This window comes from Aspergillus sclerotioniger, assembly GCF_003184525.1.
Source record: "Aspergillus sclerotioniger CBS 115572 chromosome Unknown BO94scaffold_7, whole genome shotgun sequence".
NCBI lineage: Eukaryota > Fungi > Ascomycota > Eurotiomycetes > Eurotiales > Aspergillaceae > Aspergillus > Aspergillus sclerotioniger.
Window position 1 is genome coordinate 601352 of NW_020290997.1, and position 19421 is coordinate 620772.

A 19421-nucleotide genomic window follows, 5' to 3' on the forward strand; every position below is an offset into this window, starting at 1 on the left:
ACAACATCCCTCCCACACCAATCCCAGGACCAACATAGGCTGTCTGAGCAGAGCTCCGGCCGCTCTGGATCCGAACCCCTGTTCGAAATTGTATGATCTTTCACTCTGCCGCCATCGCGGATGGTGAGCTGACACCTCATGCGACAACTGCTGGGAGTATGTACATCGGGGTTGCGGATGGGACGAATCCCGGCCAAACCAAGGTGGGAGTGTAGCCTAAAGCCCGGACACCAACATCCACCAGCGATCGTCATTCCCGGTGTAATAGTTTCCATGCATTCGTCCTAGTGCCACGGATAGTATGGTCGCCGTCTCGCGGCCATGCACGGCAGAATGCTGGGACGTGTCGATCGGGTCCGAAGTGTCGTGTCGCTGAGCGCAGTCACAGCCGTCAGTCCGGACAGGTCAAGTTCAAGGATTGAGTTCGAACTGAGCCCTCGGAGCCGAAGCGTGGTTCGACCGAACAAATCCTGGGCTCAACGGTCAACCGATTGACCCCGCATACTCGTCACGAGCGATCTCTGTATCTACCTAGTGGCTGGTTAGTGAGTGACACACAACTTTGCAGTGGCGGGCGTGGTCTTGGGCGCCCACAATGGCGCCGCGGTCTTTTTCTGGCCCCTTTCCTCTGCTCGGAGTTTCCGGGTCTCCCCGTTCGGCTCATGGATCGGTCCTATCCGGCCGACAGACAGAGCACATGAAACGAGGTGGATTCGAGACAGGCTGGCCTTAAGCATCGCAGCCTTGCCTTGCATCCTCAATTATTTTTTCCCTCCCTTGCATCCCCGGGGGTGAGTGACGATCTTGCCAGTTGCCTCTGCTGAGGGCTGAGGGCTGCACTGATCGGCCGTGGATCCGCATGGATGGATGGATGGCCTCAGGCTGGCAGGGAGGCGTTCTGGCTGCAGCGGCCCTAAAGGTCAGCCAACGTGCGGAAGGAGATAATATCCGGGGCGCCTGGCTCCGTCCAGCGCCCGGCAGAGGGAAGGAGAGAGCAGAGGGAAGAGTATGACGAGAGGTGCCCGGGGGATCGAGAACGACGACATCTTCTAATCAAACTAAAGGTAGCGAGCGGCCTTCTGGCTCGCCGGTTACTATTATTATTACAGAATCTCGAACCGGACTGGACGGTTCTCCGTGACCGAAAGTCCTTCTGTTCTGGGAGCAGAGTTTGGGCGATCGTTTCTTCGGCCGAAGCGGTCATTCTTCGGCCGGGCAGGGGCTGCCTGATCCGTCGCTCGACGCCGTCAACCAGAGAACCATCCATGATCCATCGCCATCCCCATCCATCCACTCCCACGGAACAACGGCGAGGGGCACCCGCCCTGGCTAGGCCCCTCCGCTACAAATACCCGCCCACAGCCAGACCTCGCCTCTCCCCCCGGCTATCTAAAGCCTCCATGATCCCCTCCCCGGGGTTCGAACCCCCCTCCTTTCTCACCCAAGAGTCGGCGTCAAGGTCGATTCTTCACTTGTCCCCCCTCCCGACACCACTGGTTTCCAGAGGGGCGTGCTCAGCATATCTCATCCCTCGACGCTCAGAGGGCACACATTGTATCATGGGCGGCATGATTGATACCGTCATTGCATCGAGCAGTCAGCTGCTGTGACCTCTGTATGTGTACATCTCTACGGGTCGGGGCGCTTCCGGTGCCCAAACAACGGCAGGCAGAATGGATGGGACGACTGAGCCCGTGCGCCCGCATCGGTCGGAGTGTCGCACCAATTCACTAACTATCATGCCCGGGCAGCCACTGGGTCAAACATTCCCCGTACTCATGCTTGGGAATAGCATTACATCCGAAACTCGGTTGAGAATGTTGTCAATGTGCCCCTCCTCTGACGAAACGCTATAGCCAGAGGGGTAGGCCGGGGCTGTCGACCCCAGGGCAGTCGAGGCCGGCGACGTGAACACGGTGGCGGGCGACAGGCCCGGGGTGCTAGGTGCAATCTCCGGGACCAGCCGGTTACGCTTTTTGCGCGCGCGGAAGGCGGCACTGACTTCGCGAAGAGCGCGAAGGGATGATGTGAGATGTCTGGCCGAGTCCGTCTTGTTGTTACTGTTGGATTCCCCATCCGCATGCACATGGTCGGACAAGACCGCTTCGAGTTTCTGGATCAGGTCCCATGTCTGAGGATGCAACTGATCATTGTTATTCGCCACTAACAGGAAAGCTGATGCGATTGTCCGTTGCAAGCTGATCCAGGTACGCGAAGCATGCGAATTAATCGAGTGCAGCTCAATGAACGCCTCAATCGTGTTAATAAGATTCGTCAAGCAATCCTCCCGAACGACTTCGCGCCGCTGCTCATCCATCTGAACATCCGGGTCCAAGGAAACTCGGCACATCAGCGAAATAAAATACGACGAGTGGAGTCGAAGTTCCGTCCGCTCGATATGCTCCGCTAATGTGCCACAGCGGTCGCGAAATCGCAAGTGCGGTGCAGCCTCGGCAATGATCCGTTCGATGCGCTGCTTATAATCCCGGATTTCGTGGTATCGCAGGTGGGAATGATGCGTGAACATCAGCCCTCGCAGCATCTCGAGTATAACGGAAATGAGGCGGCAGAGCGTTTCGAAATATCCCCGATGACCAGGCATAGATTTTGGATCATACGGAATCTCTGGCTGGTTGATCATCGTAATGGATGGTCGGTCATACGCTAAAGAGAAATGGCTGTTCTGAAAAGCCATCGCCCACCTGGTCACAGTAAGTTTAGCATCGCACTAGGGTCCGGTCACAAGGATATTCTCAGGGGATGGCTCTTACCACACTCTCCTCCGCGCCGCCTGTGCGGCTCGCGAAAACCCAGACGTTTCGACGTGAAGACCCAGAACCATACACATCCGCTCCGTCATTCCTTGGACAAACGGCATGCATTAGCTTCCACTGTTCACCTCATGCGCATCTTCCAATACTCACCGAGCAACGTGTAGGAGGCGCCTGCATTCATGTTATACGACAAGACACTGCCAATGACCAACAGAGTCTGGATCACCTCCAGAGATGGCTGGGACACATAGTTCAACATGCGCAGGCAATGGTAAGAGCAAGACACTGAAGCTGGTCAGTCGGAATATGAAAATGCTAGTATGGAGGTCTACCAACCGTATACCCATGAGGTCAACTCCCGTTCTTTCCCAGACAGGTCGGATAGTTGAGAACCGGAGGCTAAAACGGCAAATAGAAGGCTAAGAAAAGAAACACTCATGCCAAACGGCTTCACTAAACCATTGGCATCCGGCTGATATACGCCACCAGCTGCTCGTCGGCCTTCCAGAAGCTTGTTCATGTTTTCTTCGAGCCTAGCAAGATCTGGCAGGACGGGATACAACACTGTGCCAATATTCCGATAGAATGCTAGAAGTCTGGGGGGGGGAAATGAATACGTCAGCTACGCAAAACAATGTGACGCCAGCGTATGTGTTCAGGGGTCGACTCACTTTCGGCACTGTTCATCATCGGGCAGCACGTTGCAGACACCTGCGATATTGAACGTGTATGGATCTGAAGACCAGAGATCCACAAAGGGGTAGGCGGCGGATTCGTTCCCCAACGCCAGCTCTGTGAGAAGGTCGTCTTTTGGAAGCGCCTGCGCCGTATCCTCCGAGACCTTCGACTTGTCCAGAATATCAACCAGGGCGGATCTAGAACCTATGTGAACCGAGCCCGTCTTCAGTGTAGTTGATCCATAAATGCCTTCGGAGGCGGGAGAAACGTCTTCCTCCGTTTGAGAAGGTTCCGATCGAGGTTCGGCGGCTTTCCGCGCACCGTGGGTGTGGAAAAGAGAACCCAGGCTCGCCAAGATCTGCTCCATCGTTTGCATTTTGTTGTTGATCTCATCCCACTCCTCTTGCGACAGCGTCACGATATCAGGTAGACCATCCTGGGTGGCTGAGCTGGCCGATTCTGGATCGGCCCCGTAGGGAGGTTCACGGTTGGCAGGATGATACGACGGCGGCGGGAAGAATTGAGGCGTAGTTGTCGCCGGGGTCGTGGCGGAAGAGGCAAACTGGTCTGGAACGAAGGAGGATGGACGGGAGCCCGTCGGGGGAGGACGACCGTAAGAGCAGGTGAAGTTGCGCTTGACGCAGTTCCCACACGGCACATTGCGATCACAGCGGACCTTGCTGGCACGGCATGGAAGGCAAGTTTTACACTCACGCGGCCTGCGGCGGATGGGATACGTAGGCATTGCGGTAGTTTGCAGACGTTCGCTGGCCCCGCTATTGGGGTTCGGTTGGCGTGCGTGACGGATGAAGGGATAGGCAAATCGTATGTCTGTGCAACGGGACGGTCGATCATACACGCGCGCTTAAAATCCGAGTCGGGCCAGTATTATTGCGGGTGTGAGTAGAGATCCGAGACATCGGGATATTCATACACAGTGGTAGACGACAAAGGCACGATTCGAGCAGGCTGGATCGAGGCCCGAGAGGTCAGCAACTCAGCGCGACGGAGATAGCGTTAGGACTGGGCAGAGGAGCAGGGCACGCAAAATTCATCAGAGCCCCGGGGGAGAGGGGGCAAGACACACCGATCAATGGGACAATCCCCGACACATCGGACGCTGAATCACCATGATAGAAGAGTCTCAAGCGGGAAAAACAAAAATTGGATGAGCGGCTGATCGGAAGGGACGATACTGATGGGGGAGGGGAGGGCGACAATGCTCAGATCAATCGATGCATGAGCCGATCTTTTGCCCGGGGGAGCACCAGCTTTGGGACTGGAGGGGAAAGCGCCATCTCCCCGTCGTCGCCGCTGGTTAGTCAGGCGTACTAATCGGCACCTGGCCGCTGGTCTTCCGTGCCTGGGAAACAGGAAGGAACCTGCCACTCCCGAGATGGCGTGTTCGGTCCAGCTGTCTCGCCAGATGAATCATAATTAGCAGTAGTAAGTATGTAAGTATGTAAGTATGTAGATGGTCCGTAGTAGCAAGCAGGAATTTTCTCCGCAGAGCTGGCCCCTCATTCCACCGATTGCCCTTTGTTTGTTTGACCGCCGTCACTGGACGCTGTCGATTGCCATTGTCATTCCCGCTCCTCCCTCGGCAATGCCACCCAATCCCCGTCCAGCCATTCCTCAACCCAGTTCAACCCAGTCTCCCGGGTCCGGTGAGGTCATCGATAGGTCCTCTCTTCCTATCTACCTACCCCCCGCCAGTTGCAATCGTTGCTGTGTAAGGAGGCATCTCGACTGACATCCATTGATCCCCGTTCGCTGCCACTGATCAGCGGTCGAGAGCTCTGGCTGCCTTCGTTCGGAGTCGTTCCGAACACACCGGGTCGATCTAGGTATGGGTTGGGGAGAGAGGGGGGGGGGGGGGGGAACCGAGAGGATCAACGAGTTAGTCGTGATGCGCACGGTCAGCTGACTGGCCCTGGATGGATGGCCTGATGTTGACCTCCCGGGGCGAGCTGATGGACTTCCTCGTCCGTAGTTCCGTCGTCCGGTTCCTCGCAGATTGTGTATTCTGCACATGAACTAGGTATGGTGGGTGCAGTGGGCAGGCTCTCTAATTGTCTCTTTCGCTCCATGGCGGGCGCTGGTCTCCATTCCCTCTTTCGCTCTCCGGAGTATACGCTACCCTCGGCAAGCACGCGAGTCCGAATCCCACCGGTTCGTGCCATATGTCTATTACTATGCGTGACTTATATACATGACTTCATGGTGCATCGGGTACTCCACATGGGCCGTTGGGGGCACACTTAGGACTGTCGGCTCGGGTGGACACGAGGTGCTCGGTCGTTGAGGTTCTACACAGTATCGATATCGTCCTTGCTATTCTCACCCATCCGGTTCGGGCCTCGTGGCCGGAGATTCAACCTACTACGTGGGAACCTCGCGACACCTTGGTCCGCAACGGCTGGGTCGATCCGCCCCGTGGTCGCGGCTGAAGAGTAGGGGTCGGTTGCTAATCAAGACCATAGATGGTTGATGCAATTCATGTCTTAGAGCCTACTGTTACTGGTGAGACCTGCGGGACAACCCACCAGTCATGCCAACGAGCCTTGGAGCCAGTCTCCGGGATAGTCACCCGCAGATTTACAGATGGGCTCTCTGCACCCTCCTTGGCTTCAACCACGTTCGCGTGAGCTTTCAGCGCTTTCTTGACCGTCTCGATCGCGATGCTTGCCCCTATGCAAGCACGCATCGTGTCCTTCACGTCGCGTTTCCAGTCTTCTTCAATGGCCGGCGCGGAGTTCTCTTCGCCGTCAGATTCCTGGACGAAGGCACCGTTCGCCAGTGTAGCTTCCCAGGCTTTTCGTGCCTCCGAGATGGCTTTAGTAGCACGTTCCAGTACGGTTTCATCGCTATCCCCTTCAAGCACGGCTTCCCGACGGTATTCATCGTACGGGACTAGTTCCGGTAAGGTTATTTGAAGGAAGGGTTTCATGCGGATTTCGTAGCGCAATCGGTCGCTGGAGTATGCCTGGGCAGAAGAGGCCGTCGGTAGGACGCCATGGCGGGCAAGGAGCACATACAGAGCGTGCAGGGAAATGGCAAATGCGTCAATAGCAACTATCTGCGTTGTTAGCCGTTCGAGGAGTCGGAGTGATTTCTGAAGTGCAGTATGCCGCTCAAGAGCATCACTTTTTTTCGCGGCCATTTCTGTGAGGTTTCGTTTGGCGGCGGCGACAGTGAACGTGCGGATCCGATCAATGTGACCGAGGTGGGTAGAGCAGATGTGGGACAGGTACCAGTACATCCCAGGCAGTTCTTCGGGAGAGTAGATGGAAAGCTCAAATCCGAGCTGAAGGATGAGACGGAATTGTATCAATTTGTGATGATAAGCCCAGCTGCTAAGGGGATACGAATAAGTAGCGTCGCCGTTGGCGAGCATCAATGGAGGTTCTTTGCTCAAGGTGCGGAGTTGCTCATCGAGATCTTCAGCCTAGAGAGAAGTTTAGATCACACTCCCAATGCACACGCGTGAAGTACTCACCTCCATTTGCAAGTTGTCCCAATCGACAATGGTATGGCAGACAGTGCGCCGAATGCGGCAGCGGTTTAAGCAGGCACTTCGGAATGTATCCGCGAAAGGCTGCACGTGGAATCAGCCTGCGATCAACATCTCCAGGGAAAAGTGTACACGAGGGGCGGGTATTAGAATAATGTAGACATACTTGGGAGAAACGCTTGACAAAAGCATCCATTTGTCTTGCAATTTGGAAGCGAGGGTCGGAAGGAACCTCGATTTCATCCATGTTGGCTTCCAAAAGTATGCTTGACGGTAAAACAAGCTCTGCTAGTTCATCGTATAGAAATTGCTTAACGGGAACGGCTCCGAGTATCGTCATGTTGTTGACGATCAGGGTTTGGACGAGTGACCGGATATATACTGATGGCTGGGGCTTCCGTGACAGCAAAGTCCATATAGTAACCTAAAAGTTGTAAGCACGGCCCCAATAACCAAGTATAAGCCTCCTTACCTTGAAGTTGTAAGGTCCTCGGTAATCGATGATTTCTTCCAGGTCAATTGCGTCCTGGCATAGCCGCTTTAGATGCGCCAGCGCATCTTCGATATTAATCTTCACCATTGGCCGTGGAGGAACAGTGCTCGCCAACTTTCGTTGGATCTTCCAACTAAATGAGTCGGGTACTTCTGTTCCCAAGGAAGTTGACTTGGCCAAATCATCCAACCGGGACAGGCAATTCAAAAAGTGCTCCCTTGACCTTGTCTCAATCACTTCGACATCTTGCTCCAAGCCCTGTAAAAAGTCGCGTCGGAAGAGCAGTCTGGTCCATATAGCTTCACGTACGTTCTCATCCAACTTTCCCTTTTGCTCGTCAATCCAAGAGATCGCTCGATTTAAAAGGTCGTAGAATGGCTCTGGTTCAAACTGTGACAATAGCGTACGGTTATAGAGCTGGGTGACGAAATCCTCTTCCTAAGACGAGAGGGAAGTATTAGTGGTGCTCAAGCTGATAGAATACAGTGTGTTGATACTAACCTCAAAATAGTATTCAGTAGCCACCCGCGCATGCACAAAATCACAGCATTTGATCAGTGCAAGGCAATATGCACGCAGCACGAGATGTACGATTGCCGATTCCTCGTTATTATTTGCGAGGTATCCACGAAAGAAATGAGCTTCTTCAAGAGACTTCGGTACCGGCCATAGGAGCTTGTCCAGGTAGAGGGATGTAAAGAGGGTCTGAGAAAGAGGGTGACCCATATGCCACGCCATCTGTCACGAGAATGATTGTTCAGCATAGCTCAGATGTAGCGCCAAATATCCGGATATCATTATCTCGACTTACCTCATGACAGAGCAACCCATCCATGATACCAAGTACCTCTTCCGGAGCAAGCTCCCGCCTCAAATCGTAGTCATCCTCCAAGGCCTGCGCATGGTTCTCACCGGGGCCCAGGTATCCACTGTCCATTTTGGAATCCATGATCTATAACGTCCAGAAATTGTCAGCTTCTGGTTCGGTATCGGTCGCGGGGCGTGTGCCATCAACAACTATCGGGTCGCAACCAACCTCCAGCGCACCAACTGCTTCAAAAAGTGTGAAGTATTCATCTTTGACAAGCTGTCCGGTTCTCAACTCTGGAATTCGAAGACGCAAGCAGTTAGCGAGCAATTCGATCAATACGTGTCCGCAACGAAGACGGGTGGAAGCAAAGAGAAACATGCTCACTTGAGGCAGCTGTTGTAAATTCATCGGTGATGTCGCGCGGGACCACCGACTGCGAAACCACCCGCATGGTTGGAACTTGGGTGTCGTCGTTTGGCAGCATATGAGAACACTATCATCCGCAGCCAGCTGCCAGATTGCCGGGGTCAAGCTAGAATGAGTGTCGATCTGGCGGAGAAGAGGGAGGGAGGGAGGGAAGAGAGCGGGCGAGGGGAGGCGGGGAGTCGGGCGGACAGGGCAAAACTTGCGGGAGCACCAGCCGCGCGGTGAGGCAGGGCCGTCGAGCTCAGGAACCCGCGCCCTTGAGGGGACATGGCCTACATCGCAAACAAGCGGGCTTACTAGCCAGCTAGAAGAATGGCAGGAGGAAATAGTCTTTTCTATTTATACCTGATCAAGGGGCCAGTATTGCTACAGAGATCCAGTCCTTTCCTGCGTAAGGCTTCCACCCGAGGTCTCGACATCTTCACCCAGAATACATCCTATGTCTCGTGTTCACACATCGGCGGGAGTTATTTATTTCGACTCGGCCTGGGCAGCAAGGGCCTCGTTGTTGGCCTGGGCGAGGGACTTGACTTCACCCTGCTTGCCGTTCTAAATCCGGGACACACTTGGTCAGCCAAAACTGGCCCATTGAACTCAGTGATAGGTAAGCTAGGCATCTAGATACGAACCTCCCACTTGGCGAAACGCAAGTCCATGTTTCCACGGCGCTCAGCAGCAGCACGAGGACCGTCCTTGAGAGACCTGCGGACCGCGCGAGCGGCAACGGTCAGGTAGCGGTTGTAGCTGTAAAAGTCAACCATAGAGTCAGTCAGGATTCCAAGGCAAGCGGAACGTTTATTTGCATGGGACAATCGTACGTGAGACCAGCGGCTTTCCAGGCGAATGCCATTTTGACGGTATGATGTGGATGGGGATATTGGGTTCAGGAGAAAGATCGCTCGCTCTGGGATGCTTTGCAAACCGTCGAGTTCGGAGGTTCGGGAAGGTCGGGTCATGTGACACACGTGATTCAGTCGCAGCCGCAACCAATCGGAAACAATTGGGGACTATTGCATTTTATACTACGGAGTAGATGGGTTAGATTGTCCAGGTTTTCCTACTACCTTGGTCCCCATACTTCTTACCTGTTTTAATGAGCAAGAATTCGACCAAGAGTAACTTGGAGCTCCAGGAATGGGCCGGACTTAATCAGTTCACACCATAAAAGGCGGAGGTAGTAGCATGTGCGAAAGCGGATATATATTTGAACTGCTACCTAGTCATAGCTCTTTGGCATATTGAAGGGATTCGAAGTTTGGACATAGATTTTACTTGTACAGCATTCGATGTAGAAGCTCTCCATAGTAATCAACTGATGGAATTGGAAGGTACTCGACCAAGAATTGTCTCCGCCCTAGTATATAAGGACCAAGGACAGATGGTATTTAAGTTCTATCCGCCCCGGATAGGTAGACTACTTAGTTTCTCGAGCAAAATTACGCCTATCCCCGGTGTCTTTCTGTATACTGTACCGAGAAGCCATTCTGGCCCTATATACTGGGTAAGCAAGCTAATCTGTAATGTTGCACTACAATCCAAAAAAGATTACTGAGGGCATCACTCTTCTGTCTGTAATCTATGACGTGGGGCAAAGATCTACTATGCCCGAGAACTGCATGGCTTTGTTTGCATGAAGAGGCCCAGTACTTATGTTTGACATGTTTGGATCACCATGGCGATGTTATATTGCAAGAAAAAGCACACAAGGCGAACAATTCCTCACATATCTCCGGAAGAAAGTGAACCTCCTGGCTGTCCACATCACCACGTCTTCTCATCTCACCTTGACCTCTACTTGCATCTCCCGATAGGAAGGCTTTGAATGCCATCAAAAGTAAGTTAAGAAGGGCTCACTCTCACAAGCAAGAGTGTACAAAGCAACCCACTGTCCGCTGGAGGGAGGCGGGGGGCGTCACGGATCTGCTGCGCATCTGAGCGAGGGAGCCGAAGGCTTCACCTTATCCTTACCTCACCTCCAACTAACTGGCAACTCTTGTACAGAGACCTTTCCGCATCAAGATCACCACGCTTCTCCTAGTCCCAGAATCTAAACAGTACATACTCCAGGAATGGTCAAAAGTTCAGAATCCAGCCAGTGCAGAATGGGTTCCTCTAGAAAGTCCTCCAATAGGCCGAAAAAGCGAACTCTAGTTCGCTGGGACGGTACATTCCCTGCCCCTATTCAGTCTTTGTCACTGTGGCATCTCTACAAGCCAAGGCTAACAGATGTAGAAAACTTGAACGAGCTTCTTCTGCTGACCGTACAGTCTGTTTGCAATACCAACTCCATCAAGATTCCTTGGGCGGACGTCGCTAGGACCATGGGACATAACGTGACGGAGGGAGCGATAGTACAGCACCTTGCCAAACTTCGCAGTCGTCGAGTTGCCGCAGAGAAAGCTGTTCCTCCCCCCCTTCGACGTGGTGGTATCGGTGCCTTATGCAAGTCGACCGCAGAATCGCCCACAGGAAGCGTGCAAGGAGAAAGACCGAAACGTAAAAGTGCCCAGACCAAGCTCGGTAGTGGCGAGTCACGGAGCAAAGCTCAACACCAAGACACGTCCTCGGATGAAGACTGGGTCGAGGGAAGAGCTTCTAGGATTCGGAGGAAGTTCCCAAACAAGAAGAAGTCAATATCTCAAGCTGCGGAAAGCACTCCAGAACAGCTCAAGTACGAGAGTGACGAAGATGACATAGACAGCAGCGTGAATAGCTCTAATGATCTGTTGGCTCCCGGTGCGAAGTTCCTCGAATACCCGAATGACACGGGGCAGCCTGAGACGTCTCCATCTGCTTCCGGCTCCGAACCTAAGCGAAGTAAGCTGGTGGTACTCAAATATCGACGACACGCTAGCAATGACGGTGATACAGTTTCTCACTCTGTGGGTTTAGCCGTTGATCCGGGCAACCTCCATGATGCCGCATCCTTCCCTCAGTACTACCAACAGTCTTCTGGCGATAACGCTTATTCGGTCGATAGCAATGCCAACTTCATGGATTTACTGAGCCAGGATTCGCCAATGGGCTTTGCGCCTGTAGGTAGCTCCTCCATGGAAGTGCTTTCACATGAGCCTGGAGTTGCTGCTCATGGCGATCTGTGGCAGAGTGGACTCGGTCAGCCGTTTTCGAGCGCCATGTATCCGGCATACCACAACACTGTTGATGTCGATACTGCGAATGATCCATTGGATTTCTCTCAGGAGATGTTCAACCGTCTTGCTTCGTTTGAGCCTGAAACCTATCAGCACATGTCAGGCAATTATATGCAGATGGATGAAGCGATCCACCCCTATCAAGTCTCCAATGACATGAAATGAACCTCCGAATGGAATGAGGCCTGATCCAAACCAAGGCCCGTGAAAATTAGTATTGACATATCTTTGCCATTTTGCATTTCTGGCTTCGGTCTCAGTTTCTCACACTCCTTCCATCTTTAAGATCACTGTCTTCTACCCTTATTGATAATGTCTTCTATTTTCCAGTAATTTAGTCATTTGAATAATGAAATGCTACCATGCTGAAGCCTTCGGTAAAATCTATGAGGAAAGGGATCGGAAGAATCGGTTGCGGATTACAGCAGACGACTCTTGGACTAGTATTACTTGCGTGGTCCCATAAATGGCAGCATTCAATCGGCAATTGGTGCTATTAACTGGCTCTCTCAATCAGTAGACTTCATTGTAGGCAGTCGGTGTACGCGGGTTGCCCTTTCCGACGACCCGAGGCGAATCCCTCGGATACGCGGCTGCACGTGACCTTCTAGGAGCTTCTGCCGCCAAGACAATCCGGGGATCGAGAATCGCCTGGAAAATTTTCGAGACTTTGGCTTCATCTCCATCCCCATCTCCATCTCTTCCCCCATCCTCTCTTCTTCTCCTTCTTCTCCCTCCGCACCTGTTCTTGCTCTGGGAGTTCCGGTCGGGCCTACCTGATCTAATTGTGTCCTATTGCCCTTGTCTGTCTTCGTTTTTGTCTCCTCTTTCACAAATCCCCTTCAAGATGCAGCGCGCTCTCTCTTCCAGGACCTCCGTCCTGTCCGCCGCCTCCAAGCGTGCTTCCTTCCAGAGACCCTCCGTCAGTCTGCAGCAGCAGCGTTTTGCCCACAAGGTACGGCTCGCCTCAGCATCGAAATGAGCTGCTCTCCGTAGCTCCCGACAGCCCAGCTGGGAAGCTTGCTTACACCTTCTAGGAGCTCAAGTTTGGCGTTGAGGCTCGTGCCTCGCTCCTTAAGGGTGTCGACACTCTTGCCAAGGCTGTCACCTCTACCCTCGGTCCCAAGGGTCGCAATGTCCTCATTGAGTCCTCCTACGGCTCCCCTAAGATCACCAAGGGTATGTGTCTATTCTCAATGCGGAGCTTCCGACATCGCATTTACTGACTACATTAGATGGTGTGAGCGTTGCCAAGGCCATTCAGCTCCAGGACAAGTTCGAAAACCTCGGTGCTCGTCTCCTCCAGGATGTCGCTTCCAAGACCAACGAACTCGCCGGTGATGGTACCACCACTGCTACCGTCCTTGCCCGTGCCATCTTCTCCGAGACTGTCAAGAACGTTGCTGCTGGATGCAACCCCATGGATCTCCGCCGCGGTATCCAGGCTGCTGTTGACGCTGTTGTCGACTATCTCCAGCAAAACAAGCGTGATATCACCACTGGTGAGGAGATTGCCCAGGTCGCCACCATCTCCGCCAACGGCGACACCCACGTCGGTAAGCTCATCTCCACCGCCATGGAGAGAGTTGGCAAGGAGGGTGTCATCACCGTGAAGGAGGGCAAGACCCTTGAGGACGAGCTTGAGGTCACCGAGGGTATGCGTTTCGACCGTGGTTACACCTCCCCCTACTTCATCACCGATGCCAAGTCCCAGAAGGTCGAGTTCGAGAAGCCCTTGATCCTGCTTTCTGAGAAGAAGATCTCCGCCGTCCAGGACATCATCCCCGCTCTCGAGGCCTCCACTACCCTCCGCCGTCCTCTCGTCATCATTGCCGAGGACATTGAGGGTGAGGCCCTTGCTGTCTGCATCTTGAACAAGCTCCGTGGTCAGCTCCAGGTTGCTGCTGTCAAGGCCCCTGGCTTCGGTGACAACCGCAAGAGCATCCTCGGTGACCTTGCCGTTCTCACCAACGGTACTGTCTTCACTGATGAGCTTGACATCAAGCTCGAGAAGCTTACCCCCGACATGCTCGGCTCCACCGGTGCCATCACCATCACCAAGGAAGACACCATCATCCTGAACGGTGAGGGCAGCAAGGACAGCATTGCCCAGCGCTGCGAGCAGATCCGTGGTGTCATGGCTGACCCCACTACCTCCGAGTACGAGAAGGAGAAGCTCCAGGAGCGCCTGGCCAAGCTCTCTGGCGGTGTTGCCGTCATCAAGGTCGGTGGTGCCTCCGAGGTTGAGGTCGGTGAGAAGAAGGACCGCGTTGTCGATGCTCTCAACGCCACTCGCGCTGCTGTTGAGGAGGGTATCCTCCCCGGTGGTGGTACTGCCCTCCTGAAGGCCTCCGCCAACGGCCTCGACAACATCAAGGTCGCCAACTTCGACCAGCAGCTCGGTGTCAGCATCATCAAGAGCGCCATCACCCGCCCCGCCCGCACCATTGTTGAGAACGCTGGTCTTGAGGGCAGCGTCATCGTTGGCAAGCTCACCGACGAGTTCGCTAAGGACTTCAACCGCGGTTTCGACAGCTCCAAGGGCGAGTACACCGACATGATCTCTACCGGTATTGTCGACCCTCTCAAGGTCGTCCGTACCTCCCTGGTTGATGCCAGCGGTGTTGCCTCCCTCCTCGGTACCACCGAGGTCGCCATTGTTGAGGCCCCTGAGGAGAAGGGACCTGCTCCTGCCGGTGGCATGCCTGGCATGGGCGGTATGGGCGGCATGGGCGGTGGCATGTTCTAAGCTAGTCGCCGCCTCGTGTAGCCTTCCGTTCCTTGTTTCTGAAAGGTTTCCCTTCAAGCGTCTTGTTGCATAGTACGGGCATGTCCTGATATGTTTTTGTTGATTTCCAAATATCTCCTTTGTTTCTAATGTGTTACACGTCTTTGGCCACCTAACCACCTCTTTTCCGACTTCTCCTATTTCCTCTATATCCTCTTCTTCGGCCACCAGGTCGTGTTTTCTCCCCCATCATCTCCACTCCGTTATATTGGGCACAAAAAGTCTCAGGGAGTCCTGTGTATCATACCATGTACTTTATGTATTCCGCAGCAATTTAGTCGGCTGTGGTGTTTGCGATTTCATTACATTAATTGTTCAAGCATTGTGATGTGTCGTAGTCTCGTAAGAATACTGCCGAACCAATAAACGGGGCTGCTTAAGGTAGAACATTCAACAACCACCATAAGCAACAATTTAGCTCTCCCAACCAAGAAAATAGCAATACCTTCGATCTATAACCAATCGCGCAAGTCTTGAAATCACTGAAAGCCTGTTTAGATCTACGACATGCTCCCCTCACCCCCATCTATTACTTCCCCCTCTCCCTCACTTTCTCCAAATACCGCTCAACCTCCAAATCCCCCTCCCTCACCCCCGGCAGCGCCACAACCATCTTATCCTCATGTTCCGTCCAGATATCCTCCTGTGACTCTCTCTGCGGATTCCGTCTATATCTATTCAAACGGCCCTTCGTGCGCTCAGGTTTCGCTGCCGCCATCTTCCTCCACTGGAATACTAATGTGACCGGTGCGAGGAGGAAATCACCTAGTATGTCTAGGATGAGTTTCTGGGCGCGCCAGAGAGTCTCACGGAGACGCTCATTGAAGGCGATTAGAAGGGCGATTATGATTATTGCGAAAGAGGCGGGGCCTAAGATGGGGGAGGTGGGGTGTTAGTGTATGTATGGGTGTGGAGATGGGGAGATGGAGAGTATGTGTAGTACCTGCTATGTAGAGCATTTCGCCCAGGGTGGGGTTTTCGGGGGTGCCGCTCCATTCGCGGGCGTTGATGCCGAAGAGGGAGGTGAAGAAGGAGAGGGGGAGGAAGCTGTTGGGTTTGGTTGTAAGTCTCATATGACTTGTGTGGGGTTTGTATGCGTGTGGTGTTTGGGGTAAGGGGAACTGACATGATGGTGAATACTGTGAAGACCATGACGGATCGCGATTGGTCTTGGGTTACTTCTGCTTCCCAGCGGGCGAGACGGGATTCGTCGACGCTAGCTTGTTTTTGTTTCAGGTCGAGGAGGTTTTCGACCTAGGGGAGAGTGTAGGAGTTAGTTGGTGTTGGCGTTGTGGATATGGATGGGAGGGTCATGAGGAACGTACGGCCTTTTGGGCAAGAGTTGCGTTTTCGCGCATGTCGAGAACCTGGTTGCGATATTCGTCGAGTCTGGAGAGGGCTGATTTCATGAATGCTTTCCCGCAGCCTTTGTGTTCGAAGTAGCTGGTCATGGTTGTCACGGTGGTCGTTTGTTGCTCGAGGAGTTTGAGAATGGTTCCTAGCTCGTCTACAATATCTCGTAGCTCCAACAACGTAGAGAGATCCTCCCGGTTTCGTCTAGCTACTTTATTGTCTCTTTCATCGCGTTCTGCAGCGGACATTGGTCTCCCTTCGGCGTTTTTGTTATAGTCTGCAGGACGGGTGTTGAAGCCGCGGTTTCGAAAGCGTTTGAAAGATTTGGTGACGATTTCGGTCTGCCATGGTCAGTATTACTTTCACAGTGGTGGAAAGGATGATCTTACTAGAATGCTGATGGATTCTTCGAATATCCGGAGTATCTGCAGGTCACGGTGAAGTGTCCGGTCGAGTAGAACTGTGACTGCATGCAACACTATGAGGGAAGCAAGATCACCAGCTGTTTCGAAACGTCTAGCTAGATCTCCATTTAACTCGTTGTATATGCTGTTGTACAGATTGGACTGCTCATACAGCTTGCCCTCTGCCGTGGTAGCCTCCTGGTTGGGAAAGAATGTGACGACGGTCTTCTCGTCAACAATCCACAGCCAAAGTTGGTCGACCATGAGGACCTTTCCGTCCATGAATGTATTCTTTGCCTCGGGTCCATCCTCCGGTTGGACAGTAACCTTTATCTCATCATTCAGATTAACCACCTTCCTTGTCCTCTTCCAGAGCATCTGATCATCATCTCTTGCGACTGTCGATCGTAGGTTCGGATATCCGAATTGGTCCAACGTCCTCCGTATGTGAATGGGTGGCTCATTGCCGAGGTATTTCCAGATCAACTTTGACTCGAGACTAGATTCTGAGATGTTGCTTGGCACTGGTCTGAATCGTCCTTGTCGCAATCTCTCATCAACAACTTTACGCCGTTGAACTAGGTTCCAGTAAGTATCCCAGTGGAGCTATACTGTCTGTCAGTACTGCAACTATATAGACATCTGTAACAGGACGTACGTATGGAATCTAGTAAAAATAGGAAGAATTAGTATTTTGCATATCTCAAAAAGTCGTCGACTTACGTATAGAGCCAATGTCGGGTCCTTATATCCCTCGATTGCCCCGGGGGTGGAAGCCTTGTTTGGCTTGAAGTGAATGCAGCTAGATCGTACGTAGCGCGCATGGGGTTCAAGATGGCGAGCTCTGATGAGATTCGAGTACCAGTTTTCCTCATTGATAAATTTCTCCAAGCTAATGTGACACGATTGTACGTCAGTAAGGAACTATAGATAATGGGAGTTGGCCGACTACCCACAAGGCCTGTCTTTCTTGACCCCCACATGCTTTGGCAAGTATGGACGGTACCCAACCAGTGTGGGTGTAAGGAACATGGATCCAAAGAAGCTTCTCGCTGCCCGGCTCTGGTTGATCGAATCGAGGCGCTTTTCGAGGCATCTCAACCCTCTGTTCATCGACGTTATCTCGGGATGGCAGTGGAATCGGCAGGAAACTCCTATACCTGGGAGGAAAGTTCGCACTTTAATTGATTTTCGTCAGTAATAAGTATTGAAGCTAGCGATTCTTCTTTCGATACTCACACCATGCTGTTTGCGCCTGTCTCCTTTGCATTTGTATCTTCTTCCTTTTTGTCTTCTTGCGATTGGACGGACCTCTGCGCTTCTTCGCCCGAGTCTGGCTGCACGTCAAAGTAGCCTTGACTGGCCGGCTCAGTGATATGAATTCTAGGGGATGATTGGCCCAGGAATCTGCGGTTCTCCTTGAGTGAAGGTCTTTGGGGGATTGTTTTATGCTTTGTAGGTTCAGTCGCATGGGATGCTGTTGGATTTATTATGCCATCCATTGACGACCGAACTTGAGCAGATGTCGGCCTGCTGTCGAAACTGCTTATGGAAGAGTCGTCATATATGCTAGATGGTATTCCAGCTGTCTTCTTTAGCCTGTTGCTGAGACATGATGAGGGACCACTTGTCAAGTACTCCTTGAGCGATGCTTTTGTTGACCAGAGCTTCAAGGGTGTTTCATCGCTGATACCTCGCGCGGTGTCTTCAAAGAAACCATTAACCTGGACCATAACCTCCAAGTCGACGTCCAAGGGGGCATCAGCCATTCTAGATAGATCGATGGCCATGGAGACAGATGCTTGAAGCTCATTAATAAAACTTGTCCTTGTAGTAAGCTCCTGGCCCTTGAAACATGCAGTGCCAACGTGGTCGGCAGCCAAGGGAAGTTCTTTCTCATGCTCAAGGTCTAGAATGCCTGATCGAATAGACGTAATGGGGACATGCATATCGACCGAGTCCCCGGTTTCCGAGTCGGTAATGCTGAGTGTCGAATCGACTGTCTCCAAAAAGGTCCAAATTCTAATATCTGCCGATATCGATCTAAATTGGTTCGAGAGTCGTAAAAGGTAGGGATGTCTTGGTCTAAAGAGCTCTTGAAGGCCAGGTGGAATGCGATGCTTGAGTTTCATCAATCGCTGGATACTCCTGGTAAATTCGGGCGCCGACAGATAACTCGAGCCGTGATGGGGAGTCGCGAGGAAAGCAATACCATAGCAGCTTGACAGTATCGAACCAAGCCTGGATGTCAACTGACTAGCTATTATGAGAGCGGCTTTTGCAACGAGACCACCAGTACTATGACAGATGAAGAAGATGGGGCGTCTAAGGCTCTGAAAAGCGTTATTAACGTCATCGATCGGTCATGGAAAGGTCGGTGCAAGAGCTCACCGTCGCCTGCCTTTCCTCTAGAAGCCATTTCAACAGCCTATGGGCCAAAGAGTCCAGGTCATCTCGAGAGCCTATGTGCCCATGGTCTGCAAGCAACACGCGGGCATTGGGGACGCATTTTGTTAAGTCGGAAAGAAGCCAGGGCGTTTGTGAATTCTCATCGAGCCAGGTCCTCCTGGGGTCTGCACCTATTGCCGGGACAGCCACAACACTGCGATTCTCAGTTAATCAGATTCTGTATGAAGGAAGCGCAGAGGAAACGATGGGATTCTTACTCAACTGCGGTTTCGATGCGCGGCGGTTGTCCGGTGTTGACCTCATTGTCGGCCGCCATTTTTCACATTTGCTCCCCAAAACACGGGGTCTGGGGACACGGTGTCGAGAAATGTAGAGGATGGGAGAAAAGTGACTGGGGTATCTCTTTGACTGCGAGGGACAGGCGAAGCCCATCATCTGACACACACTCCACCCACGGCGGCAGGTGACTCCGTCGGGGAAGGCCATGGCAGCCTTAGCCTGCTGCTCAGCCTTACCTGGCAGGCCTTGCCAAGCGGGGTTTGACTTCTCAAGGAAAATAGGTAGCATTCATTAGGGAAAGCACCAGTAATTAGCCCAGTTTGAGGAAGGTCAAATTGAA

At 52.7% G+C, this 19421-nt stretch overlaps 7 protein-coding genes across 7 annotated transcripts; 3 read left to right on the forward strand and 4 right to left on the reverse strand.

Annotated features, from left to right (window-relative positions):
* Nucleotides 1-567: 567 nt before the first annotated feature.
* On the forward strand, nt 568-1702 carry BO94DRAFT_361267 (uncharacterized protein). Its single transcript, XM_025607169.1, has 2 exons — nt 568-1006; nt 1065-1702. The coding sequence occupies exons 1-2, from the start codon at nt 860-862 to the stop codon at nt 1608-1610; spliced, it is 693 nt and encodes a 230-aa protein (XP_025469921.1). The 5' UTR covers nt 568-859; the 3' UTR covers nt 1611-1702.
* BO94DRAFT_361521 (transcription factor) lies at nt 1514-4673 on the reverse strand. The gene is made up of 5 exons (XM_025607170.1): nt 3446-4673; nt 3111-3370; nt 2925-3059; nt 2772-2862; nt 1514-2702 (listed from the first exon to the last, which is right to left on the reverse strand). Exons 1-5 carry the CDS (start codon nt 4195-4197, stop codon nt 1760-1762), a joined length of 2181 nt encoding a protein of 726 aa, XP_025469922.1. The 5' UTR covers nt 4198-4673; the 3' UTR covers nt 1514-1759.
* Nucleotides 4674-5949: 1276 nt separating this feature from the next.
* On the reverse strand, nt 5950-8721 carry BO94DRAFT_460886 (N-alpha-acetyltransferase 35, NatC auxiliary subunit; the record flags this gene model as incomplete). Its single annotated transcript, XM_025607903.1, has 8 exons — nt 5950-6900; nt 6952-7050; nt 7133-7390; nt 7439-7897; nt 7961-8197; nt 8271-8411; nt 8496-8563; nt 8655-8721. The coding sequence occupies 8 exons, from the start codon at nt 8719-8721 to the stop codon at nt 5950-5952; spliced, it is 2280 nt and encodes a 759-aa protein (XP_025469923.1).
* A 328-nt stretch (nt 8722-9049) lies between these two features.
* Nucleotides 9050-9546, reverse strand: BO94DRAFT_622318 (ATP synthase subunit epsilon family protein; the record flags this gene model as incomplete). Its single annotated transcript, XM_025617073.1, has 3 exons — nt 9050-9245; nt 9326-9440; nt 9515-9546. The coding sequence occupies 3 exons, from the start codon at nt 9544-9546 to the stop codon at nt 9168-9170; spliced, it is 225 nt and encodes a 74-aa protein (XP_025469924.1). The 3' UTR covers nt 9050-9167.
* Nucleotides 9547-10336: 790 nt separating this feature from the next.
* BO94DRAFT_532902 (uncharacterized protein) lies at nt 10337-12460 on the forward strand. Its single transcript, XM_025611217.1, has one exon. The coding sequence runs from the start codon at nt 10799-10801 to the stop codon at nt 12011-12013; it is 1215 nt and encodes a 404-aa protein (XP_025469925.1). The 5' UTR covers nt 10337-10798; the 3' UTR covers nt 12014-12460.
* Nucleotides 12461-12664: 204 nt separating this feature from the next.
* Nucleotides 12665-14962, forward strand: hsp60 (chaperone ATPase HSP60). The gene is made up of 3 exons (XM_025609049.1): nt 12665-12803; nt 12886-13027; nt 13084-14962. Exons 1-3 carry the CDS (start codon nt 12696-12698, stop codon nt 14595-14597), a joined length of 1764 nt encoding a protein of 587 aa, XP_025469926.1. The 5' UTR covers nt 12665-12695; the 3' UTR covers nt 14598-14962.
* BO94DRAFT_616050 (uncharacterized protein) lies at nt 14871-19118 on the reverse strand (the record flags this gene model as incomplete). Its single annotated transcript, XM_025616794.1, has 10 exons — nt 14871-15506; nt 15580-15683; nt 15763-15890; nt 15962-16330; nt 16379-16999; nt 17117-17285; nt 17350-17571; nt 17633-18726; nt 18785-18995; nt 19060-19118. The coding sequence occupies 10 exons, from the start codon at nt 19116-19118 to the stop codon at nt 15166-15168; spliced, it is 3318 nt and encodes a 1105-aa protein (XP_025469927.1). The 3' UTR covers nt 14871-15165.
* Between the last annotated feature and the right edge of the window lie 303 nt (nt 19119-19421).